The 26,503-nt window shown below is 40.0% G+C and overlaps 4 protein-coding genes and 1 pseudogene across 4 annotated transcripts in view; 4 read left to right on the top strand and 1 right to left on the bottom strand.

Annotated features, from left to right (window-relative positions):
* LOC111333077 (tRNA-splicing ligase complex subunit RTRAF) overlaps window positions 1-9,254 on the bottom strand; it is a 12,647-nt gene extending 3,393 nt beyond the window's left edge. The window contains exons 1-4 of the mRNA XM_022938596.2: window positions 9,095-9,254; window positions 8,808-8,932; window positions 7,876-7,975; window positions 4,984-5,079 (exon numbers count right to left, since the gene is read on the bottom strand). Coding sequence (XP_022794331.2) covers window positions 4,984-5,079; window positions 7,876-7,975; window positions 8,808-8,932; window positions 9,095-9,245 — 472 coding nt within the window. The 5' untranslated portion in view covers window positions 9,246-9,254. The remainder of the gene's footprint in view (window positions 1-4,983; window positions 5,080-7,875; window positions 7,976-8,807; window positions 8,933-9,094) is intronic.
* Window positions 9,255-9,285: 31 nt separating this feature from the next.
* Window positions 9,286-11,342, top strand: LOC111333101 (mitochondrial genome maintenance exonuclease 1). The gene has a single exon (XM_022938618.2). It carries the CDS (start codon window positions 9,451-9,453, stop codon window positions 10,672-10,674), a length of 1,224 nt encoding a protein of 407 aa, XP_022794353.2. The 5' UTR covers window positions 9,286-9,450; the 3' UTR covers window positions 10,675-11,342.
* Window positions 11,343-15,251: 3,909 nt separating this feature from the next.
* On the top strand, window positions 15,252-21,649 carry LOC111333111 (UPF0764 protein C16orf89 homolog). Its single transcript, XM_022938631.2, has 4 exons — window positions 15,252-16,221; window positions 16,460-16,888; window positions 18,996-19,328; window positions 20,272-21,649. The coding sequence occupies exons 1-4, from the start codon at window positions 15,849-15,851 to the stop codon at window positions 20,385-20,387; spliced, it is 1,251 nt and encodes a 416-aa protein (XP_022794366.2). The 5' UTR covers window positions 15,252-15,848; the 3' UTR covers window positions 20,388-21,649.
* Window positions 21,650-23,924: 2,275 nt separating this feature from the next.
* On the top strand, window positions 23,925-24,782 carry LOC148729220 (uncharacterized). Its single transcript, XM_088725115.1, has one exon. It carries the CDS (start codon window positions 23,925-23,927, stop codon window positions 24,780-24,782), a length of 858 nt encoding a protein of 285 aa, XP_088581241.1.
* A 277-nt stretch (window positions 24,783-25,059) lies between these two features.
* Window positions 25,060-25,818, top strand: LOC148729219 (uncharacterized; annotated as a pseudogene).
* The last annotated feature ends 685 nt before the right edge of the window (window positions 25,819-26,503 follow it).

Raw genomic sequence — 26,503 nt, 5'->3', positions numbered from 1 at the left:
TTTGTCTACAGTTTGTTACAAATAAGCAACTTATGATTTGTTGTCAGCCATGATCTACTTGAGTGAGATGCACAGCTGACATCCAAAAAATAATAAATTATCATGATGGTGGTGATGAAAATGACAGCAATCACCATGACAGTGACATTGAACGATGAAGATAATTTTAAAATGGGAAGGGGAATTCAGCAGTGGAGACTGCCTGATCAGGTAGCTCTTCTTGTCTGCTGTCTGCTGTTTCCAGGTCAAATTGAGATTAGTAAAGTGGGTTTTTGTGGGAGAAGGAGAAATTCAGAGGGCCAGCAGAAAACCCTCAGGAAGAGACAAGAATCAACAACAAACCCAACCCACATTTGACATCCGGTCTGGAATCCAACCCAGGCCATGGCTAGTGCTCTAACACCACTGCGTAATTGCCACTCCCCCCTGATTGTTTTGTATGATGCATTGTTAATTACTGCTCATGTGTTAATATGACAAAGCTACATCACTGAATCCAGACCAGGCAAAACTTAAGGTCTACAGGAGAGGAGCAAGTGGATGGGGGTCACATTCTCATTGAATCCCTGGACATTTTGGATGATGTTTACTGTAGGTGCTCTTGACTGATATATCAATCCATATATTGGTTGAGAGTTGGTTGACACTCAGTTGACAATCGATCGATTGTTGGTTGACACTCCACTGATGGTCAGTAATGACACTCACTTGATAGTTGGTCAACACTCAGTTGATAGTCGGTCAATAGTCGGTCAATAGTCGGTCAATACAGATATCGACCATCGACTGATCTTTGACCAAGTAACAGCCAACTCTCAACAGACTATTGACAGAGTGTTGACCAACTATCAACCAAGTGTCCACAGACTATTGACAGAGTGTTGACCAACTATCGACCAAGTGTCTACAGACTATTGACAGAGTGTTGACCAACTATCGACCAAGTGTCTACAGACTATTGACTGAGTGTTGAGCAACTATCGACCAAGTGTCTACAGACTATTGACCGAGTGTTGACCAACTATCGACCAAGTGTCTACAGACTATTGACAGAGTGTTGACCAACTATCGACCAAGTGTCTACAGACTATTGACAGAGTGTTGACCAACTATCGACCAAGTGTCTACAGACTATTGACCGAGTGTTGACCAACTATCGACCAAGTGTCTACAGACTATTGACCAAGTGTTGACCAACTATCAACCAAGTGTCTACAGACTATTGACCGAGTGTTGACCAACTATCGACCAAGTGTCTACAGACTATTGACTGAGTGTTGAGCAACTATCGACCAAATGTCTACAGACTATTGACCGAGTGTTGAGCAACTATCGACTGAGTGTCTACAGACTATTGACCGAGTGTTGACCAACTATCGACCAAGTGTCTACAGACTATTGACTGAGTGTTGACCAACTATCGACCAAGTGTCTACAGACTATTGACCGAGTGTTGACCAACTATCGACCAAGTGTCTACAGACTATTGACTGAGTGTTGAGCAACTATCGACCAAGTGTCTACAGACTATTGACTGAGTGTTGAGCAACTATCGACCAAGTGTCTACAGACTATTGACAGAGTGTTGACCAACTATCGACCAAGTGTCTACAGACTATTGACCAAGTGTTGACCAACTATCAACCAAGTGTCTACAGACTATTGACTGAGTGTTGACCAACTATCGACCAAGTGTCTACAGACTATTGACTGAGTGTTGACCAACTATCGACCAAGTGTCTACAGACTATTGACCGAGTGTTGACCAACTATCGACCAAGTGTCTACAGACTATTGACCGAGTGTTGACCAACTATCGACCAAGTGTCTACAGACTATTGACAGAGTGTTGACCAACTATCGACCAAGTGTCTACAGACTATTGACCGACTGTTGACCAACTATCGACCAAGTGTCTACAGACTATTGACCAAGTGTTGACCAACTATCAACCAAGTGTCTACAGACTATTGACCGAGTGTTGACCAACTATCGACCAAGTGTCTACAGACTATTGACTGAGTGTTGAGCAACTATCGACCAAATGTCTACAGACTATTGACCGAGTGTTGAGCAACTATCGACTGAGTGTCTACAGACTATTGACCGAGTGTTGACCAACTATCGACCAAGTGTCTACAGACTATTGACTGAGTGTTGACCAACTATCGACCAAGTGTCTACAGACTATTGACTGAGTGTTGAGCAACTATCAACCAAGTGTCTACAGACTATTGACCGAGTGTTGAGCAACTATCGACTGAGTGTCTACAGACTATTGACCGAGTGTTGAGCAACTATCGACTGAGTGTCTACAGACCATTGACTGAGTGTTGAGCAACTATCGACCAAATGTCTACAGACTATTGACCGAGTGTTGACCAACTATCGACCAAGTGTCTACAGACTATTGACTGAGTGTTGAGCAACTATCAACCAAGTGTCTACAGACTACTGACCGAGTGTTGAGCAACTATCGACTGAGTGTCTACAGACTATTGACCGAGTGTTGAGCAACTATCGACTGAGTGTCTACAGACTATTGACCGAGTGTTGACCAACTATCGACCAAGTGTCTACAGACTATTGACAGAGTGTTGACCAACTATCGACCAAGTGTCTACAGACTATTGACTGAGTGTTGACCAACTATCAACCAAGTGTCTACAGACTATTGACCGAGTGTTGAGCAACTATCGACTGAGTGTCTACAGACTATTGACCGAGTGTTGAGCAACTATCGACTGAGTGTCTACAGACTATTGACTGAGTGTTGAGCAACTATCGACCAAATGTCTACAGACTATTGACCGAGTGTTGACCAACTATCGACCAAGTGTCTACAGACTATTGACTGAGTGTTGAGCAACTATCAACCAAGTGTCTACAGACTATTGACCGAGTGTTGAGCAACTATCGACTGAGTGTCTACAGACTATTGACCGAGTGTTGAGCAACTATCGACTGAGTGTCTACAGACTATTGACCGAGTGTTGACCAACTATCGACCAAGTGTCTACAGACTATTGACAGAGTGTTGACCAACTATCGACCAAGTGTCTACAGACTATTGACCGAGTGTTGACCAACTATCGACCAAGTGTCTACAGACTATTGACCGAGTGTTGAGCAACTATCGACTGAGTGTCTACAGACTATTGACCGAGTGTTGACCAACTATCGACCAAGTGTCTACAGACTATTGACAGAGTGTTGACCAACTATCGACCAAGCGTCTACAGACTATTGACAGAGTGTTGACCAACTATCAACCAAGTGTCCACAGACTATTGACAGAGTGTTGACCAACTATCGACCAAGCGTCTACAGACTATTGACAGAGTGTTGACCAACTATCGACCAAGTGTCCACAGACTATTGACAGAGTGTTGACCAACTATCGACCAAGTGTCTACAGACTATTGACTGAGTGTTGACCAACTATCGACCAAGTGTCTACAGACTATTGACTGAGTGTTGACCAACTATCGACCAAGTGTCTACAGACTATTGACTGAGTGTTGACCAACTATCGACCAAGTGTCTACAGACTATTGACTGAGTGTTGACCAACTATCGACCAAGTGTCTACAGACTATTGACCGAGTGTTGACCAACTATTGACCAAGTGTCCACAGACTATTGACCGAGTGTTGACCAACTATCGACCAAGTGTCTACAGACTATTGACTGAGTGTTGACCAACTATCGACCAAGTGTCTACAGACTATTGACAGAGTGTTGACCAACTATCAACCAAGTGTCCACAGACTATTGACCGAGTGTTGACCAACTATCGACCAAGTGTCTACAGACTATTGACTGAGTGTTGACCAACTATCGACCAAGTGTCTACAGACTATTGACAGAGTGTTGAGCAACTATCGACCAAGTGTCTACAGACTATTGACTGAGTGTTGAGCAACTATCGACCAAGTGTCTACAGACTATTGACTGAGTGTTGAGCAACTATCGACCAAGTGTCTACAGACTATTGACAGAGTGTTGACCAACTATCGACCAAGTGTCTACAGACTATTGACAGAGTGTTGAGCAACTATCGACCAAGTGTCTACAGACTATTGACAGAGTGTTGACCAACTATCGACCAAGTGTCTACAGACTATTGACTGAGTGTTGACCAACTATCGACCAAGTGTCTACAGACTATTGACAGAGTGTTGAGCAACTATCGACCAAGTGTCTACAGACTATTGACAGAGTGTTGACCAACTATCGACCAAGTGTCTACAGACTATTGACTGAGTGTTGACCAACTATCGACCAAGTGTCTACAGACTATTGACAGAGTGTTGAGCAACTATCGACCAAGTGTCTACAGACTATTGACAGAGTGTTGACCAACTATCGACCAAGTGTCTACAGACTATTGACTGAGTGTTGACCAACTATCCACCAAGTGTCTACAGACTATTGACTGAGTGTTGAGCAACTATCAACCAAGTGTCTACAGACTATTGACTGAGTGTTGACCAACTATCCACCAAGTGTCTACAGACTATTGACTGAGTGTTGAGCAACTATCGACCAAATGTCTACAGACTATTGACTGAGTGTTGACTGACCACTGACTGAGTGCAGACCGACATATCGGTCGAGTATCGACGAACACCTACAGTTAACATGATCCAACATTTTTAAATGTAAGGTATATCCAATTTCAATGTTTGGGGCATGTGACTACAACATCCAGGCCCACCATGACCCAACAAACAAGGCATTAAAAAATTACCGACTAGAGCACTTGCATACCAAGTCATGCCCATGGCATATTTCCCATTTTGCAGAATGATGCAATTGTCTATACTTTCACTACAGTTATGTTAACTTTGATGGCCATGTCACATGCACTTCAAATCTTACTTTCCGAACAGTAAACTTTATGTATGAGCATACATGGGGTGCATGTATAGTTTCCACAGAATAAATTTAAAATACAACACTCAAAAGAAATGTTAATACCAGTCAAATTGATTAGGCTGTCATCAAGTGATTGCTCTTCTATTACTTCAACCTTTTCTTTCTTGACAGTTTGCACAGCAGCACTGTATGTTTCAGCTAAAGAAGAAGCAAAATCGTTTAAGAATAGTTTGCCCTAAAGACTAGAGTCCCACAGTTCCTTTCTAAGTTGAATTAAAAGCAATGAGTCATAAGCAGCTGAAGCCTTTAATTCCCAAGCTCTCATGATTATATAGTAATTCTCCCCTCTACCTAACACACCTTTCTTTGTTAATTGGCTAGGAGAATTTGGTATAAGATCAGGATAACAACTTTTACTTGATAAATTCGTGTATTTTTGTACCATCTTCTGCCATCAAGGAAAAAATCTAGTTATAATTTAAGGCATAAAGATTGAGATATATAATTTGCCAAGTTCTCACACAGAACGTTTTTGACGCTCTTTCTGTTATGCGCACAATATAGCTCCTCAAGTTTCAAAGAAAGTCGACTTCAATTTAGATGATATTCATACATATTCTAGATTTATTGTATTAGGCATTTACATTTATATGATTGTATTTAGCTCTGTATTTTAACCAATGTTATCTGTAAAATATGCAATTCAGTTTTACGACACTGCAAATTAAGTATTATTCAATAAACGATCTCTATCTATCTATCTATCTATTCTTATTAATTACCTATTTGCTGAATAATGTATTGGATATCGTAGGGAGAAGTTACACGTTAATCACTTCTGGAAGTTTAAGGGTTAAATAAGCCAGCATCCTTGTCTGGTTTTGCTGCCAGTTAGCCAGTACCTATTTATACTCCTTGGTGGAGAGTAAGCAGTCTGTAATGGTAAAATGTCTTGTCTAATAAAACCACAAAATGACTGGCTACGATTCAAACCCAGAGCCTGGTTGTTTGAAGTCCAATTAGCATGCACTGTTACTTAAGGTCACATTTTAAATCAAGTTTTTTTATTCCCATAACCCTTTTTCAGATAATTTTCTGTATTCTTTTAGGGTATCCAATCATTAAATTGTAGACAAACTTTAGGAAAAGGTTTTAATTTTCTTATAAAGCTTTCAAATCAAAAATCAGATTTCAATGTAACCTTGGGTTATCTTAACCCAGCTTTGAACTGAACCAATCACAGAACTCTTGACTCATAATCTAGGCCTCATAACCTTCTGCTATAGACCACTTTCATAAATGGCTGCCGGATTAATATTCTTTTGTTTAAATTTAAATTAGCCTTGCTGACCTCGTTTTCCAGTACAAAATTCAAAAGAATACATTATTTCAAGCGAGGCCAGAATTAAGGGCTAATTTAAATTTAAACAAAAAAAATATTAATCCAGCAGCCATTTATGAAAGTGGTCTATACCATGTCTCTTTAAATCTACTGACTAATTCACATCAGTGAACACAAGGCTGTGCTCTAAGAAAAATTAAAGGGAGCCCAGTGCTCTGAAACTGTGAAATCCAGGGTGCCCAGTATATGCTATTTTAATGAAAAAAGAAAGATTCCTGAGTCACCCAAGAGCAAAAGTAAGGCACCAGGGGCCACCGGGCACTACTTGACCACAGCCCTGGAACATTGTTGATCCAAGAATGAAGGAAGCAAATAATTGGAGTTGGATCTTTTCCTTTGTTAGCCGAACAGTGCCAAATGAGGAATAACTCTTGGTGCTTATTCGACACAACAGAAAAAAATAAGATAGATGCATGCACACACAGAGCATTATGCCATTTGCATACACTAATTTGTAGTGATTGGGAATGAGCCTACCAAGACCGCCTCCCGGTTAGCTCAATGGATAGAGCGCTGGATTGTAGTGCGGGAGGTCGAGGGTTCAAGCCTCGGCTGGACCAACACTCAAGGTCTTAAAATCATTGAGAAGAATTTGCTACCTTTCTATAACATCAAGAAATGGTTGGATATTCTAGTCTTCTCGGATAGGGACGAATAAATGGAGGTCCCGTCTCCTGCAGGGTTGGGGCAGGAGACGTTAATTTCCCACACACGAGATTACTGTGTGATGGATGTCCTCCCCTGGGGTGGGATGGGTGGGTTAGGACAGCAGGTCCACATCAGCTATTACAGCTGCCAATTAATCAACCTGCTTAAAGTGCACCTAAACCCAAAATTTTTTTTTCGCTTAACAAAATAAGCTTATTTTTTGGAGTATTTCTGTGCAAAAATTTTTTAATTTGCTTAAATCTTAAATTTTCTGTGCCTAGTCAAAATACGGAAAATCGGCTGCCATCTTGCCCCACAACCGAGTTTAAAAAGGAATGGCTCTAGTGGATAATGTGACGTCAAATCGAGAACACGAAAGTCTGCTTTTCACACATTTTCACTTGTTTGGGAAGGTTGTGGTCGATATTGTCCGAAATATGCCAACCAGGTTTGTTGTATGAGGAATGTATGAAGCGTGATACCCTCTTGCAAATTTCGCACGTTGCTACATCCTCCTACAACACACTTAGTCGGCATATTTTCGGACAAAATCGACTACAACCTTCCCAAACAAGCGAAAATGTGTGAAATGCAGACTTTCGTGTTCTCAATTTGACGTCACATTACCCGCTAGAGCCATTCCTCTTTAAACTCGGCTGTGGGGCAAGATGGCGGCCGATTTTCTGTATTTTGACTGGGCACAGACAATTGAAGATTTGAGCAAATAAAAAAATGTTTGCACAGAAATACTCCAAAAAATACGCTTATTTCGTTAAGCGAAAAAAAATTTTTGGGTTTAGGTGCACTTTAAACAAATAAATGAACTTCAACTTCAACTTCAACTTCAGCTAGCTGAAAAAAAAATGTTAACTCGTAGCTGTGAATAACCTAGTGTATCAATTACAGTATTCTCAAAAAGCAGTGACTGCTCTAGTAAAACCAACCATTCTCTGCAAATTCAACTCTTACAGCATGAGCCAGTAACCAGTCAACTACGCTGGGCTTTTGTGAAAAATCCAAAGGGCATTGAAGATCATCTAAATACTGAAAAAAATTATGAATTTCAATAAATGTAATTTAAGCTTTTCTTTCTTTTCAGTCCCAAGTTTAGTCAACATCATCACTTTTCAGCTGCAGGAGAGCACAAATAAATAATAGGAACAATGTTGTAAGCAGCCTATAGAGCAATCATTTCTTTGTAAAGTGTGACTGCTGCCTTAGATTTAATTTCCAAAGCAGAGGAAAGCCAGAGAAAGAAAAAATTCTACCTAGAAGTAGACATTAAGCAAGACGAAGAAAGGGAAGTGGTGAGGAATGGAAAAATATCCTCTCTAATCTTTAATCAAACTGAAATATAGTTGTCCAGAAAACAATCCCAAGCTTGTAGTTCCCTTAAAAGAAGCACCCTTTACTGCGGGCTAAGACACAATAAGGTTGTCGTTTGAAGTGTTCAAGTGGGAAAAAATTGTCTGACAGAAGGGAAATGGATACTTTTAAGACTGCTGAAGACCACACACGGTCATCCCAATCTTGGAGTACTTCCTATACTGTGCCTACTGCAAAATAGTTTCTACTACTTTTTCCAACTCATAACTTTGTGTTAAGTTCTTATGGGTAAAATGCACTTAAAGTCAAACAACCTCTGAGTTTAATTTCTCGTCCGTTTGACCGTAAAAAAAATAAAAAAACGTGTACCGAATAATTATTAGTTGTTCCACGTGTGACTTCGAATTCACCGGGGATTACATAAACAAGACGACTACAAGGATTAAAAAAATAGGGAATTTAAAGTAAAATTTCCATCAAATCCCTTCTCTTCGTCACTTCTTCTTCTCACGAACAGTTTTTTCCGGTTCGACAGGAAATAAATTTTCACCTTTTTTAGACTTTTTGTCCATTCAATCTTTTTAGTATCTCTGAGTTCCTTCCGCTCGTCTATTTTGTAGTAGCGAATTTTCTGGTCTTCCAGCCATACAACAAGGTTTCTGAATTCGTCTTCATCTGAAAGTTAAGCAGGACATTTAAATGACGCCACGTTGATAAAGGATTACACTCACAAATCTTACGACAGTACAGCCTTGTACTTGTAGAAAACTATCCGGCTAATAATAAATCAAAGGTTTCATCTTGAAAACATTTTCATCTTGACTAGAGGTAACTTACTATTCACGTCAAAAGTTTCCGGGTGATGATATCCCAAGGCCTTCAGTTTTCGCCTGTACATGCTCATAGGATTGCATGAGTGAGTTTTCCTTGAAGATCTCTCATCGCACCGCAGAGAAAACGTGCTGAGATTTATGTTGCTTGGTGTCATCAGAAAGGGACTAGGGCGAGAATTGACTGCGGGCTCACCGAAGCTTCAGAATGGCGGACGAACATTGACGATTGTGTTTAAATAGATTGTTTGCGCGTAATTGCTAATTTCCCACTGTTTTTACAGGGGACTTACTAAAAACCCAGCGTATGTTTCCAAAATGAAAAAAGCAACTTGAGAGTAGATTTCAAGTTTAGTGAAGAGAATGGTCCATCTCTGTAGATGTCTACATTATCGTGGTGTCAATCCTTGCTCGAGCGCGTTGGAGCGCTTTTTGAGGTTCGCAGGGAACAGTGGTTGTGATCGGTCCTCTAGAGGCACCCACACAGACAGCAGCAAGACTTCTCAATTTTGGTTCGACCTGGATAAACTTGAAACATTGAATCGGCGAGAACTGCAACAACTGTGTAAGAAATGTGGTATAAAAGCGAACAACAAGACTTCGATTCTTTTGAGTGATTTGAAGGAATTTCACTTGCTTCATCTCACGAACCCGAACTCAGTTCTGCGCTTGCCTTTCATAGCTCAAACTAATTCTGCATATCATACTCCGGTGAAAGGTGACAAAAGGTATTTTCTTCCAACTGGACTGAGGCTTGATAAAAATAATATTTTATTTAGTTCTACTGAGTCTCCTGGTCAGTGGATAAGTGGGGAGGTGAAAAAATTACACAAAGCCGTAAAATCAAAGGGAATTGTCTCCAAGACTGTGGGGGAGTACAAAGGTACAACAAATGGAACAAAGCAAAGGGAATTTCCAGTTAAAGGAGACTTGTATTTGACTAAAAATGCTAGTGTCTCAGCCATTTTGAATACTGCATCAAACAGGTTCATGATTGCCGTTTGGCAGAAACAACAGATAGAAAAGATGGGAGAAGAAATGTTTAATGAGTACAGAAATTTAATAGCCAAAAGTGGCAAAAAATTTCACTCATGCATGACAGACATTCTTCACAAAAAGGCAGAGGAAACAGAGAAGTTTCCAGAAATTGTTTCAAGTTTGATCAAAAGTGTCTCCAAAACTGGGATTCTAAAGCTTCTCACGAAGGACAAGGTGTTAGCCACAGAGGAGTATGTGACACACTCTTCTATTGGTTATTCAGGTACTTTTGATGGACTAGCTATCTATAATGGGGTACCTTGTGTGATTGAATGGAAAACATCGCAAAAGCCCAGACCAACACTGGAGAGTTGTTATGATGCTCCGTTTCAAGTGGTGGCTTATGCTGGGGCTATCAATTCTTATCCTGTAATGAGGATTCCTGTAACAAGTTGTTTGATTGTTGTTGCACACCATGATGGCTCAGAGGCAGATGTTCATTGGATGGACTTAGATACTTGTGAGAAATTGTGGCAACAATGGCTGACTAAAGTGTTAAAATACAAAGAGAAAACAGAACATGTTTCTGAGAAAAGTGATGCCTCTTGAAACAATATCAACGTCTTGGTTCTTCTATACCTGGGACTCAAAATTGATCATATATTCAGGAAAAATGAAACAAAACTCATCTGTGCATACATGGTGTAAGATTTATTTAAATATTACCTCCCCTCTGGTTGTAACCTGGCCCTGTACATCACAGGTAACTCCATCCCTCACCATCATTCCTGTGATAGTTTACCAGACCCCATAATGTGGTGCTTCTGAGCCACAAAAAAACAGTTAAGGTTAACTGTCTGAACTGTTCAGTGTATACATAATGTAACATTTATTGAAATTGTTCACCCACATCTGCTCAGTGGAGGAAGATGTGATGACATAAGCTAAAACATGGCCATAAATATTACCTTGTACACCTTGCCTTGTACACCACAAGTAACTCCAGCCCGTAACATCATTCCTGGCAAATCTGTCACATTTTACCAGACCCCATAATGTGGTGCTTCTGGGTCAAAAAAAAAAAACAAAACAAAAAACACTCAGGGTAAACTGTATGAACTGAACTTATCTGGCCCTATCAAAGGCTTCAACCCAGAACTCCAATCTAAGCAAACCAAGAGTCCAGTATACGATTTTATGTACAGGTAATGCTGGAGGAGATTTTTGCTCCAGAGGCCATATTGTTTGTATCTCCATTAAAATAATGTTCAAAGGTTTACTGCTCACTGGGTGTTGGGTAACCGGTCGTTTCGCCTTCGAATCGTTTTACTAACAACCAGTTCCCAAGCGTTTTAGGTCGTTTCACCAACGTCTCAGGTTAGTTCGCTAACGTCTCATAGGTCGTTTCGCCAACGGGTCAGGTAATGTCACTAAAGAAACGATTGCCTGACGAGCACAATTCATGTGTTGACATTTCAAAGAGACAACCTAAGTGTTGACAATTGTCTTAGGATATGCTAAAATATCGCGTTCTGAAGCTGCATCCAAAAAATTTCATTGAGCTATAGACTGTAAGGATAACAACTTCTAATTGTTACAGATCAGTGGGACATGGAGAAAGGAGACTGAGATTTTGTCCCTAACCTTTTTATACAGGTATGGGGCCAATTTGCTAACCAATGGTACTTGAACAAGCGAATCAAAACCTATAACTTTATAGGTGCGGTTGCACACACTGCAGTAGGGATGGCATTTCCAGCGTTAGATCATCCCCTCGGTGCATCGCACGTGGGATTTTGTACGAAACCCGCTGCGCTCGCTCCGTACTGCCACGATTTCAGGCCAATGATCCTCGGTAGGGCTCTCGCGCTTGGCTCTCTCGCTTCCTTAGCACCGCCTCTGTAAGAAGGCAGCCACATGAAGTCTCTGCAAGCAAAGCACAAATTTAAAGAAAATCTGGAAACAACGTGCCGTACCATCTTGGAAGTTTGACTAGCCGCCGCTTTGCGAGATTTTGGAAAACTTCCTTGAACTAATAATATTTAGAAAAGAAAAAAAAAAAAAGAAAGAAAAATGGGTTAGCTAGAAAATTGTTCTGGAAAATACCTTGCTAATTCTCCAATCAGCTTTAGGTGATTTTTTAACATGGCTGGACTGCTCTTCTAATGCACAGTATCTTTGGGACCCTCACCTCCATACGATGCCTAAAAACCAGCGACGCGAGGAATACGTGATCTAGTCCGATTGTTGGAAGGTGTGATATGAATAGGCACTCAATCTAAAATCAAATATATTTCGGCCACAACATCTGTACTGCTAACAGTCTTGAGGTGTTCAGAACTGACTTTACGACGCGACAATGGCTGAAGTATAAAAAGCATCACCTTTTTCTCGACTTAGCCCTTTTATCCTGAGCATAGTTTCCCCAACCAATGCCTGAAAAGATTGGTTTCCATTTCCGAGAATTTTGTATTAAAACTCTCAATTTGGGAAGGACGTTCCCAACTCAGCTAAGATTCTTTGTTTTTATTAGTGATTTCAAATGGCACACCGTTCATTATACATTTATCCTCAGGTCTTGTTCATCTTATCTATTTTATTCCGTTTCCAGCTACACACTTGGTATTTTTCTCCTATTTCACAGTACTCATTCTGTAATTTGCCCCTGCTTCGTCTTTAATCTGACTTTTGATCCTTTCCCTAATCTTTCTTTCCTATCATTTTTCGTCTTTCTCCTTTCCTCAACTATCTGTTTGTTTTGTCTGCCGCTTATTGGCTCTTCCAAGTAAGGGCTCCGAATGTGCAAAAAAACGGACGTCTGCCGTTAGCTCACGGAATGCATTATTGTAGACAATTTCGCTTTGGGAAATGGATGAGTCATGATTTGAAATGAAAGCAGGGATAAAAACCAATCTGCCATAGTTAGCTATGCAATACTAGCTTACTGCACTGATTTTCTGATTGAACACGGTGCTAACTGCTAAAGTTTGCTTGGAATTCCGGATTTAACAATGGGTGCCTAATAAGGTAATGCGATTGTGACGTAAATGACGATGTTGCAAATTTTCACAAAGTTCAACCTGGTTTTTCCTTGCGGAAATGAAATCTCCCAAACTTGTTTTTATAACCTCGAAAACAATACTGTTTCCCCTTATTATGAGCTTCACCTAAGTTAAAACGCTTGGGGAAAATGTTAATTGAAAATTCGCTACGAAATGTGATATTTGGGTTTCAAAATACTGTTGATTTTCAAAAGCGTTTCGTAAGCTCGAAATTAAATGAAATGGCCTCATTTTATACTGAAAACTATACCTCAATCCGAATAAAGGCTGATAGTTTCTTAAAAAAACTTTTTGGCGCTGCGTCGGTGGGGGTAAGGAAATAATTTGAATATATCAACAAAGTTGATACAACCCATTATACCTCAATCCCTCTGATATAAATTAATCAAAATGATACGAGATTGCTTTCTTTAATTTTGCACTTTTCAAGAACGAAGTTTATTTGCCTCTAATCGGGGCACTGATTTCCGCCATTTTACGGCTACCGACGTTCGTTTCAGTTTTTGTGAACTTTCTAGGATCAAGAAGCAACTATAGGAAAAAAAAACCCTTTCCACGTTTCTAAGTTTACGGTGTGTCTGACTGAAATATGAGAATAGTAATTCTTCGGTTGTAGCGCCACCTCTCATTCAGTCGTGGAAATAAGTCGTTCTTCTTATTTTCAGAAGTCCTCCCTCGATAATGAAGTTCTAACTAATTCCAGAGCGATTTCTAATATAAAAGCAGTTTCCTAAATTATCGAGAAAGTAATGGCGTTTCGTTTCGTTCAGTATTTGGAGCTTATTACCTTCAGTGAACTTCTAAAATCTGCCTACAAGCTACTGTATCATTGCAACACTGCTTTACTTTTTGACTTGCATTTGGATGTTTTGAAACATCCAAAAGTTTAAAAAAAACATAAAACGTCTATTTTGGGTGAAAACCCCTCCAGAACGAAACGAATATTTAGCTACACCAAGCGGTACATATGGATCGGAGGTAAGGAATCCGTCTGTTTTGCTTACAAGTCGATTCCTATATTATTGCTAGACTAAGGGCAGTTTATCAGGCATTTCAAAGGAATAAAGCAACCGGGAAAATAAAGAGTTCGTAAACATTTTAATAATGGGTACAGGTGCATAAAATAATCAGTAAAACTAGTCTGTTATTATAAGCCTTTACCTAATTATCATCAGACCCGTTCGGGGCGGGGGGGGGGGTGGGGTGGGATCAACCGTTAGCCGTAGAATGTCCAAAATATTTCGCCATTAAAGGACATAAAAATTGAGAAATTTTAACCGTTAGTTGTAAAACTATTTAATTGTAATAATTTTTCTGGTGACTACAATGGTAAATTGGTAAATTGTCATACTTTCTTTTTCCGACTCGATAAAAAGAGAAAACACCTTTGTGTAGAGCATTTTTTGTGGTTATCCAGCGCGCGCGTCTGACGGTCTTTGTATGAAATCGCATCCTCTTTGATTTCGGCATCATGATGACACCGAAACGTCGGTTTTTATCGTTAGTTTTTGCTAGTCTTTGATTTAAGCTCAAATATATACTCAAAATTTTTGAACTTAGTGGTAAGATGATAAAATACTTACTGACTGAATTTGGTCGGGCTGTACAGGCGGAAATGATTTGACTCTCGGTCATCCGCCCGACATTCCCACTCAGTCAATACGTACTCACGTGATCCCTCAGCCTCACAGCCAGGTGGCGTGCATTTTGTCTCCAATTGGTGGTTTATAATTTCTTTTAGATGGCGCCTAAGTTAAGTTTTCTATTTTATTATTCTGCCAGGAGCCAACGACTGATTGTTCACAATTATAAATAAGCTAGCTCAAGGAAATTTTAAGATCCGTGTCTATCTCATCAAGATAGAAGAGAGACAGCTGCTCTTCAAATTGTAATTTCAGTCGGAAAATCGAGTGAAGAGCGTATCCGGGTGGAGTTTTTCTTATTGAAAAGACTTGCCAAACAGTTAAGTTAAAAAAATGGCTCAAGATATTGGCATATAGATTCACCTGCTACAAACGAAAGACACCCGCAGTAATTTAGAATTAAAATGGTTAGGCACATAGCCATTTTTTTTCGAACTGCAAACAAACCGACTTTCCTGTCTGCGAAATGATCTAAAATCAACATCATTTTTTATGGCATATTTCAATTTCTCAGTCCTCTGATAACCAGAGGGTAAATCATTCTTTCATTAACCTAGGATCATTTAACAACGGTTCTGATTTCATCCAGTTACCCTTTTTCTAAGAAGCATGAATTGAAAAACAAAGGGAAGAGAAATAGAAGTCAATAATTTACATGTAAAATGTACCATTTAAAGTCATAATAAAATTTTGAATGAACTATGTCTTCAAGTCTGTTATATTTCTCTGGTTTAAGATATTTTTATATATTGTTTTTCCGTTTTTTATTCCACGCAGGAATTAAAAAACCGGAACGTCAGTTACCTCTCCGACGACAGCTTTTCAAGATTTCTTTTAGCGGAATACTCGATTAATCCTTTATTTAATTATCAAAAAAAAAGAAAAAATATATATATATATATATAAACCAGCAGTCGATATTTACGACCCCTAGCATATTTTAAAATCTAAAATTGGATTTGGATGACCAAAGAAACCCAAAAGAGAAAATAAGCGACAATTTTAAACCAGCTTTGTTATAGCAACGTCGAAACATTTATGCTAATGAGCCAAAAGAACCTTTGCTTTTAAGATTTACATGACAGTAATTTCCTTCATTGTCACAGAATATCGAAAACAACCGGTGCTTGACTGGCTAGTATATGGGATCTTTCCCAAAGACATACGGTTCAATTTGGATATTGGGCCGACGCTTCTAGTTCACTCAAAGAAGTATTTTAGAGAAATGGGCTCAAACCGCATTAAGATAACGTTGTCATTTCTCTTTTCCCTTGTCTCCACAATTGGTCCTCAGTTAGTAATCGCTGAAACAAAAGTTAGAAAAAATGAAAGTTGTAAATTAAGCCGAGCGACTCCAGTGCTTGAGGCTTTGGAAAAAGCAGTGTTTTTTTACAAAGAATATGGCGAAGATTTAAACTTAGACGCATATTTTGGTCTTCGTATCGCTGAAGGTAAGAATAGAGTTCCATTGGCAAACATGTAGCTTTATTACTAGTGAATTTTACTCAGTTCTTGCCAAAATTTCCTGAATATGAAAGAAAAGGTTATATTGGCGCTTCTCGTGGCTTTAGGTTGAACAAAATAATAATAATTTATTACCGTGATCGGCGCGCCACTTATTCTGATTTTTTCCTTACCTCTTGAACACAATCGACACTTTTTTTTTCGTCCTTTTTTTTCTTGTTTGAGGTACTTTGTATGAGTTAATACGACAAAAGAAAACGGTAAAAGCGTTAATGAAGTCTTGCATCCTGAAGCAAGTCGTTCAACTTCAGACTCTGGTCTCTCAAATTGGTTCAAAATCGATGACTTCACTAAGGCGCAGAGATATGCATTACTTCAAAATGGTTGGATACACTGTATCACAGCCCTGGTTTACGGTCAAAAAGTATAGGAAAATTGACCCCAAGCTCACAACACCATTCGACAATAACGAACTTTCTGATGATATTCTGCATGATTATGAGCCCTGCCTGGCCAGGTTACTCGGTAGTCCTTTATATGGAAGTAGACCTTGTGACGTGCCTAAGGAATGCTTGGAAGTGATGATGCGACCGGGAGAGGTTGGATACGTGCTAACGCACCAAGCACTTTATTTCATGTTCGGTGAGCAAAGAGGTTAGTAACTGTCTTTGCCGTAAGAAACAGTATCAGTAACTGAGCGAAGACAAATGAACGGATGAAAGACAAACTGACCGACTGACAGACCGACTGACAGACCGACTGACAGACCGACTGACAGACCGACTGACAGACCGACTGACAGATTGACTGACCAACAGCCTGACTAACAGACTGAATGAATGACTGAATGACTGAAAAAGTGACTAACTGACTGACTCACCGACTGACTCTCTAGATAACTGATCCACTGACCGACTAATTGGTTGACTGACTTACTAACAGACTGACTTTCGGAAAGGCGAATGACTGAATGACTGACTGATTGACTGACTGATTAACTGACTCACCAAATGAATAACTGACTGGCTGACTGACTGACTAAATGACTGAATAACTGACTAACTGACTGAATGCCCGGCTTACTAAATGGTTGACTGACTGACTGACTGAAAGAATGAATAACTGACTGACTGAATGAATGAATAACTGACTGATTGAATGATCGAATGAATGACTGGCTGAATGACTGACTGACTGGATGACCGACCGAATGAGTGACTGACTGACTGATTGGCTGAATGACTGACTGACTGACTGATTGGCTGAATGACTGACTGACTGGCTGAATGACTGACTGACTGACTGATTGGCTGAATGACTGACTGACTGACTGATTGGCTGAATGACTGACTGACTGACTGACTGGCTGAATGACTGACTGACTGGCTGAATGACTGACTGACTGGCTGACCGAATGAATTACTGACTGACTGACTGGCTGTCTCGGACTGACTGAATGACTGAATAACTGACTGACTGACTGAATGACCGACTGACTAAATGACTGACCGACTGACTAATTGACTGACTGATTGATTGACTGACTGACCGACTGACTAACTGACTGACTGACTGATTGACTGATTGACTGATTGACTGACTGACTGTTTGACTGACTAAATGACTGACTTAGTAAATGACTAACTGGCTAATTGACTGACTGACTGATTGACTGATTACCTGACTAATTCATCGTCTGATTTGCTGACCAACTGAATAAATGACTGACTGACTGACTGACTGACTAAGTGACTGAATGATTGACTGACTGACTAAATAACTGACTGACCGACTGACTGAATGACGGACGAACTAAATGACTGACTGACAGGTTGACTGACTGAATGAATGAATGATTGGCTGAATGACTGACTGACTGTCTAAGTGACTGACAGACTGAATGAGTGAATGATCCCCTGATAGACTGACTGACTGATTGATCCACTGACCGACTTACTGATTGACTGATAAGTTAGTTTATCGTAAGAAATAGACAACATTTTTGAGAAACATGTTTCCGTCGGCATGCTTATGCCATCTTCAATCAATGAGTAACAGAACGTGAGTAATTATATAACAGACAAGTAGATGAATAAAATATTTACAGTATGATGTAATACAAAAGCGGGTACTAATTACAACGTGACACCAAACATCAAAGGTGTGAACTAAAACGCTAGAAAAGTGTTATAATGCTGTAATTGTTTGTTAAGTTCAGGCTTGATCTTATTTATATAAAAAGCTTCTTTGAGTTTTAAATCAATACTAAAGCAAGAAAGGGAGTATTTGCTCTTACAAGAAGGAGATGTGTTGAAATGCTTAAAAATATGCGAGTTTTTATCGCTTTCCGTGTGCTCCTTTATCCTAGTAGAGAAGTGGCGACTAGTTTCGCCAATATAACGGGAATTACATCCCGCACAAGAAAATTGATAAACTACCATGGATTTTAAAGCATCAGGAGTACGATCTTTAACACAGAATATATTTTTAATTTTAAAAGAAGTGAAAACGAGTTTGATATCTAGGTCCGATTTACAAAAGCGCTTAGTGCGTTGTCGGAGTTTGAGGTTCGCTATTTTAGAATAATAGCCTACAGAAGGGAGTTTAAAGTAACGTGTATTATTAAGTTAGTTTATCCTTTAATTGAATTATTCCAAAAAAATAGCCATTGATTGTCGGACTAATTAGCTTAAAACAGGATGGGATCGATAGATTGATTGATCGATCGACTGATAGTTCTTATGATGTATTCCATCCTCAGGATGCCTTTATGTGTTCTCAAGAAAGATAGAAGAGTACAAAAGCTCATTGGAAAAAGTCTACGACAAAATTTGCTCCAATATTTACACTCAGCTGTTATTGGTCGAGCAGGTTCGTCCATTCAAGCGAGTCGACGCTGATCTGATGATGGAACAAAGCGTTGTATGTGGCTTGCTTGGATACTATGAGTTCTTAACCCCACATCGGTTGGCGAATATCAAAAGGTGGCAGCGACCGAATGGTTGCTATGGAGACATCGTAAATGAGGAGGAATTAAATAGAAAAATGGGCTGGAAGACAATGAGAAAATTGCTAATGGGAAAAGAATTATCCGGTACGTTAAGCAGAACAGTAACCCCTTCCCCATTCATTGTTGGCTAGAAGTTCACGGAATCACGATATAATACGCCTTTGGGGGAGGGGGGGGGACCAATAGGCTAACTTGACGATAGCACAGGAGGTAAAGTTGAAGTAATAGAGATTGAAGAGATCAATGTGTCAACCAAATTTGTCGCAGATTGTAGATAGGTATACGCCTCCCCACTCCCCACTCCCCACTCCCCCCTTTCCCTCTGGAAAGAAGGTTTATAATAGGTCAGGAAGGGGGAAAAGGGCCTTGTTGAATACTATTTAATAGCCAAAGTGGTAATCAATCGTTTTTTTCTCAATTGTCGCTCACATTTAACCTCTTCCACTCTACCATTACTATCCATATTCTCCAGAATGACAAGAAGAATTGGTTTCAAAATCCGGAACCTCTTAAATTGGTGATCATTCGTATATCCTCATGAACTCTTTATTTGATATAAGGGTTTAAGTGTTGGCAAAAAATAGAAGCAAGTGACTCCTACTGGTCAAAAAGTTAATGGATATCATATCAAATATACATTTCTTTGGTTGAAAGGCTTCTTTCGGGCCCTTTGTTTCTACCATCAAATTACAGATAGAGCTAAAACTAAAGAAAAAAAGATATATTGTGCAGACAGCGAGAGTCGTTTAACAATCTAGACCTCTTTTCTAGTTATTGATCATTTCAGTCCTTTATTCTCGTTACCTAAATGTTTGACTCAGGGATGCTAATGTATGGAGAAAATGGAGAAAATAGATAATGGTCAATCTTAGGAGCCAAAGAGTTAATCAAAAAAATGTAATGTTGTGAAGATGCAACAACTCTAGCTGATAAGTTAGTCTTTTATCATTGCTTCTTTGCCAGGTACTGCATAAAAATTGTAAGGAGAAATAAAATGTTAATCGTTACCGTGTGGGTTTTTTTGCAGATGGATGCGAATCACACATCACCGGAGTTGGCACGGCCCTACTGTCAATTTACCTTCGTTTCGTAATTGATGAAGAGTTGTTAATAGTGAATTCAACTAAAGCTAGCAATTTCTAAGAACTTAACCAGGATTTGTCAAAAAATCAGGACTTATCACAAAAATATTTATGATCTCGAAGTATTAATTGTGTAAATAAGGTGCTGAAAAGATTTACAAACATTATTACAACTGTCGTTGAAATATAAAATGAAGGAGTGCTGGAAACGCGTTATATCGGAAAGGAGCAAACTAAATAGACATAACTTAAACTGCAAGTGATTAAAAAAAATTAAGCCGTTTAGTCAACTACACTTTTTTAAGTAGTTGACGCATTTCCAAGTGACTAAGGAAAAAAATTTAATGGCTCGACGTATGATGTTTGATTTAAATGAAAATGGTGCAAGTCGTTTAAACTTGAAATCCAATCTCTTCAGTACCAAGATTACTAATTTTTTTTCCTGCTAACTAAGGCATTTAGTAATTGTCCTGATGAAAGCACGTTCCGTGCACACCATGGCTCGCGAAGAGATTATTCATGAGATGCTGTCACAATTCGAAACTAAGAAAAGAAATTACTAAATAAGGCAAATCGAGTTATGAGCTAAAAACTTTCTTTGATCAAGTTATTTTCATGTCAAGATGGTGACACCTGCCTCTAAGAGTACTCTAATATCTTTATAGACCTATTTAGACAAAATGAATTCAAAATTATCAAGGACTGTGCACATATTTCAGGGGCTCAACCAGAAAGATCTTCTTTGTAATTCTATCCAAGCAATGATTGATTTTCCTGAGGGTAATTAACACGCAGTGTGAAAGAAGGTTGCGATTTTAAAGATGAAAACTCTAGACGAGTTATAGCTTTTATTTAAAGGGTGGTTTCAATACGCAGTTGATACAACAAAAATATTTTTACAAACCCACTATTCTTTCCCTTTCCTTTTCCGCGATATTCTCGAAACAGCCGAGAATCTTTTCGTCCATCAATTCTATAGTAAGTAGTACTTGATGTTTGCTGAAAGCTATTACATACAATTTTCTGGATTGACTTAGGCAGCTTTTTCCGATTTGATTGACTTATGTAGAGTATTGGATTGCAAGAACGAACAATATTGTACAGGTAGGTATTTGAAAGACACTGGATTTAGCTTAAAACTTTTAAAACTAATGACGAATTGAGAACAGTTGTGATCCTTGAACACTAATGAATACACTACAAAAGAGACATTTATAAAGAAACATTTTTAAAGGAAAGAAACAAAAGCCCTCATCCCAAAAGAAGGTGTGATCAATTTATTTCAACATATTAACTCATACAAGTATATTGTAAGTCGACTTGAAATATGATATGTCTTCTAATTTTTTTTAGTTTATTCGATTAATATCCATATGTTTAGATAGTTCTAAGAGAAGAATATAAGAATAGGATATTACCGATCGTAAAGTGTGATCGCTTTGGTGGGAGTTGTCTTAAAAGGACTATTGTCGGTGACAGAGACAACTTTTCCACAAACTGAGAAGAAGTCACCGTGGGCGTCAAGAAAGATGTTGGTTTTTTTTTTTTTTGGTCAGTTTTTCTGTAACTAGCATTTTCTGTGAGACTCGTACGCTCAAAACCCGTCATTAATTCTGGATTTCTCTTTAAAGACATATTTTATAATTTAGTTAATTCGCTTTCGAAGTCAATCGTTGCAAGTACTTTGTGGTGTTGGTAATATATTCTCCATATATAGTCCCATTTAAAACCAGGTGCGATCCCCATACCTGTGAGTATAAGACTGAAAAATAAGTGTTCACTCGACTTTGTTGATGATTCAGTTCAGGTGGCCCATACGTCAGATCCTGTCTCTAACAACAGACGCTGTCATAACTACCCTCACAAGAATGGTCAGACTACACGATACGATCATTTCTAATATTTGGCAAATATTACTCCTGGTCGCAAACTACCTACTCTAAAAAATCGCTAGCGCTCGATTGTAAATTCTCGTTATTACATTTCAGCTAATGTGGATTATTTGTGACAGATTTTCCTGTATTTGCTGACGACACTCTTATGTCATCATAGCCGACCTGGGAGCTATTATTGGCCACCGGGTAAGAAAGAGTTTCTTTCGGTATTCATATAAAACCAAAACCAACATGTTAAGAAGACGTTAATGAACTTGTGCGCGTGCTTTGGGACTACGTAGGCTAATAATATCGTAAGTAAATCAAGCGAACGTCGACCTTTTAATTTTGAGCGATTTTTTAGAGGGAAGAGTTGAAGAGTTTTCAGTTTATCGAGTAGCAGTTTTGTTTAATGGTCGTTGTCGTTTACCGTGAGTCTATAGTTTATCGTGTTGGAATTAAAGTGTTTGTTTGGATTTCCCGTTTCGCTTCGGAACATTTTTGGCGACCACGATGGGAGCAAGGTATGAGCTGTATTTTTTTAGAGATTTTGTTTGCGAGTTGAGTGCTATAGCTTCCGCTGAATCCTAGAATTGCGAAGTTGTTGAAGTTACCGTGAAAAACGACAAAACTGGACCGAGTGGAGTCGACAAACAGAAGCAAAAGGACGTTCTGTTGATAGAGATTAAGAAAAGAAAACGTAACGCTAAGACGAAATTGACAAAACTCAGACATGAGTTGGAAAAGTATGCTTAAGAGATTAAGAAATAACGGACATAGAAAGTGCGATTGAACAGCTGTGGGCAGCGCTAAAGGACGTACAAGAGATCTTAGAGGAAGTGGCCGCATTCTATGTGGAATTCGAAGAAGAAGCTGCAAAAAAAGAAGCGTTTGAAGAGTCCGAAACGATCGAAAGAGAAGTACAAAAAACGATTGAAGCGGGTCAAAATGCGATTAAAGTCCGCGCGTCCAAAACCGAATATATGAACTGGCCATTAAGCGAGAACACAGCGGATCGCTACGAGCAATCGGCCCGAGAAGATCAGCTTAACGAAAGTCACGGCAGCCACGACGTCCGGAACCGATATTTGAAGCCGTTAACAGTTCTCACGTTCAATGGTGACAAGAGAAAGTTTGAAGATTTTTTGGCCCTTTTTACAAGTCTCGTAGACGAGTCAATGGAGCCAGTACATTTGAAAATGGCAAAATTACGATAATGCCTTACAGGGAACGCTTTGGAAGCCATCCGTGGTCTTAGAATCACCGCCCCCGAATACGAGGAGGCAAAAGAAATATTAAGGACGAAGTATGGAGGTACGCGCCGGCTTTTGCGAGCCTACTTGGATCAACTAGAATAGGCGCCGTTAATAAGAAGCAACGATATCCACGCGCTGGAGAAGTTTTCTGACCTTGTTAGAATTACAGTGGTAAAGTCACAGGCCGAAGGAGGAGACGGTGAGTTATGAGATGTAACTCTTCACAGCCTGCTGGTAAAAAAGTTGCCTGAGTCGTCAGCTAGAGAATTACAGTCGCTGGAAAACGAACGCGCCAGACAAAGATCAGTCATAGCTTTCAGAGACTGGTTGAAAAACGAAGTGAGATTCCGAATAGAAGCGCTGGAAATGGTGGATGGGATTGAGTCGAAACCTGTCGAGCGCGCCAGATTGCCGAGAGTACCGAGGTACCAGGATCAGAGCAGGATGTGAAATTTACATACTGTTGCGATGGGGAAAGAGCCGCGTGGTGTGAAGCCTCCATGTTCTCTCTGTCACAGTTTCGATCACGGGGTGTGGTATTGCAAGGAGTTTTACGACAGAGGAGTGGATGACCGCTGGAAGATCGCGAAAGGAAGAAAGCTGTGTTTCCCTTGCCTAGCCTCTGATCATAGGGGAAAAGATTGGCTGAGAGCCCGCAAGTGTGGTGTAGACGGTTGCTCTCAAAACCACCACCGTCTTCCTCATGGAGGTGAAGTTTTGTCGGAAACTGGACCGACGACAACGTTGCCTTATGTTGAAGACGAGAGACGCCCAGATGTTCCACGGGAGGGGGCACCCACTGTGACCCTGACCAGCTGTAATGAAGGAACGTCGACTGAATCTTGTTCGTTACGAACTGTCCCTGTGTGGATGAAGGCCAATGGTAGAAAAGTAAAAATAAACGCCATTCTAGACGACTCATCGAACGAAACTTTCCTAAATGAAGAAGTTGCAGGGGTACTAAGACTGCAAGAGTCTTTCGAAAAAGTTCAAGATCATGTTCTCAACGACACCGTCGAAACGTTTCAGTCCATGCCATTACAAATTGAAATCGAAAGTGTAGATGGCAGGTTGTCAGAGGAAGTCAGGGTAAAAACATGTCCTCAGAAAGTCACAGGTAGTTACCGAGCTGTGAACTGGAACAAACATCAGGATAAATGGCCTCACCTGACCCAGTGCAGTTTTCCCAAGCCGGCAAATGATGGACTTGTCGATCTTTTGATTGGCATTGATAACGCTAAACTCCGTTATTCACATGTTGATCTCCGAGGAAATCTTGGTGAAAACCTATCGCCTGCCTCGGACCACTTGGGTGGAGTTGTATAGATGCGCCTGACGAAAGCGAAACCGCGAGGACACGATCCCACGTTATTCGTTCCTTGTTCACTAGAGAGCCAATTTAGAGCGAGAGAAGAGAGTCCTGTTGTGATGTCGACAACAGCTTAAAGAGATTCTGGGAAATTGAGAAGTCTGACGCAGACCGCGATGACAGACTCGTACTCACCGAAGAAGAAAGACTAGCTTTAAGCAAAGTGAAAGATTCCCTAAAGTACAAAATTGGAAGGTATCGTGTAGCCGTTCCTTGGAAAGAAAACAGACCCGATCTCCCTGACACTGAACCTATGGCACTGTCTCGACTACGAAGCACCGAAAGAAATTTGAAGAAGAACAGCCGTGTCGCCGAAGAATATCAAGCAACCATCCAGGCCTATGTTGGTAAAGGATATTTACGAAAGGTTCCCTCAAACAAACAGCTGCCAGCTAACGTATGGTATTTGTCGCATTTTCCGGTCGTGAGAATGGATAAATCGACAACAAAAGTATGAATCGTATTTGACTGTGCCGCTAAATGTAATGGTACTTCCTCAAATGACACGATTCATCCTGGGCCGAAATTACTGCAAAATCTTTCCAAAGTCCTCGTCCGTTTCCATCGAAACCCTGTTGGCATCGCCTGCGACATAAAAGAAATGTACCGCCAGATAGAGATTGAGGAGAAGGACCGATCTCACTTCCGACTTTTGTGGAGAGATCTTGACCCTACCCGAGAGCCAAATGTATTGGAGTTTAACCGTGTAGTTTTTGGAAAGAATTCAGCCCCTATGGAGTCGCAGCTCGTCGCGCAGGAAAACGCTCGAAGAAACCAAGACCGTTATCCCCTTGCCGCTGAGACCGTCCTTAAGTCAACTTATATGGACGATTCTATTGACAGCGTTGAAAACGATGATAAAGGAGTGGAGATATACCGTGAATTGAAGGAATTATGGGGAGTCGCCTGGCATGGAAGCCAGAAAATGGATCTCTAATTCACCGAAAGTTATTGAAGCGATTCCATCAGAAGAACGCGCCACAGAGATCGTGATTAGGGAGCTTAAGATACAGACGTTTTCGGGGCGACGGCGACGTTACAACCCAGGTAAACTGGGTCGGAGGTTGCCGTTTTCGCGCCATAATTGAAGTTGTTAAGATTCTTATGACGGCCGGCCTTTGCGACTTCTGCGAAGTTCGTCGAGTTTCGCTTAATAAATTGAGGCTTTTTTGTCATAGCATGGTTACGTTTGAAGAATTCCGCCACCTCCTCGTCCTTTACTATGACGCTAATCTTATTAGCGATGGAGAGTTCTTGGTTTTGTATGAAATATTTCCGTCTTAGCTAATATCCCTAATTTTCCAAATGAAGATCACCATAGATCTGAGGTGTCCGTTTTCGAGGTGTATCTACAAATTGATAAAGGAAATGGCAGCAAGCAAAAATTCCCTTTTATGTTAAGAATTCAAGTACTGTATGTGTACGTGCCCAAAACTTACCTCGACGATTTGGACTTCACTGTGTTGCCTCGGTCATTTTAACCTAAAGAGAAAAAAAAAAGGTTTCTTGAGTTGGCCGAGACATCGTGAGATGATTTGTGCGAAATGTGATAATGCAGTCACTTTAATACAAGTGACAAAATTGGCAGTATATTAAATAAAACAACAAGATCAACTCACGTTTTCACCACGACGGCAAACTCGCTGATCTCACGTCGCCGACGTGAAGGCGACGGCGA

The sequence above is a fragment of the Stylophora pistillata genome, chromosome 6 (assembly GCF_964205215.1).
Source record: "Stylophora pistillata chromosome 6, jaStyPist1.2, whole genome shotgun sequence".
In the NCBI taxonomy this organism is placed as follows: Eukaryota; Metazoa; Cnidaria; class Anthozoa; order Scleractinia; family Pocilloporidae; genus Stylophora; species Stylophora pistillata.
Note: the sequence above shows the minus strand (reverse complement) of the source record. Positions and strands in the feature narration are given on the sequence as shown.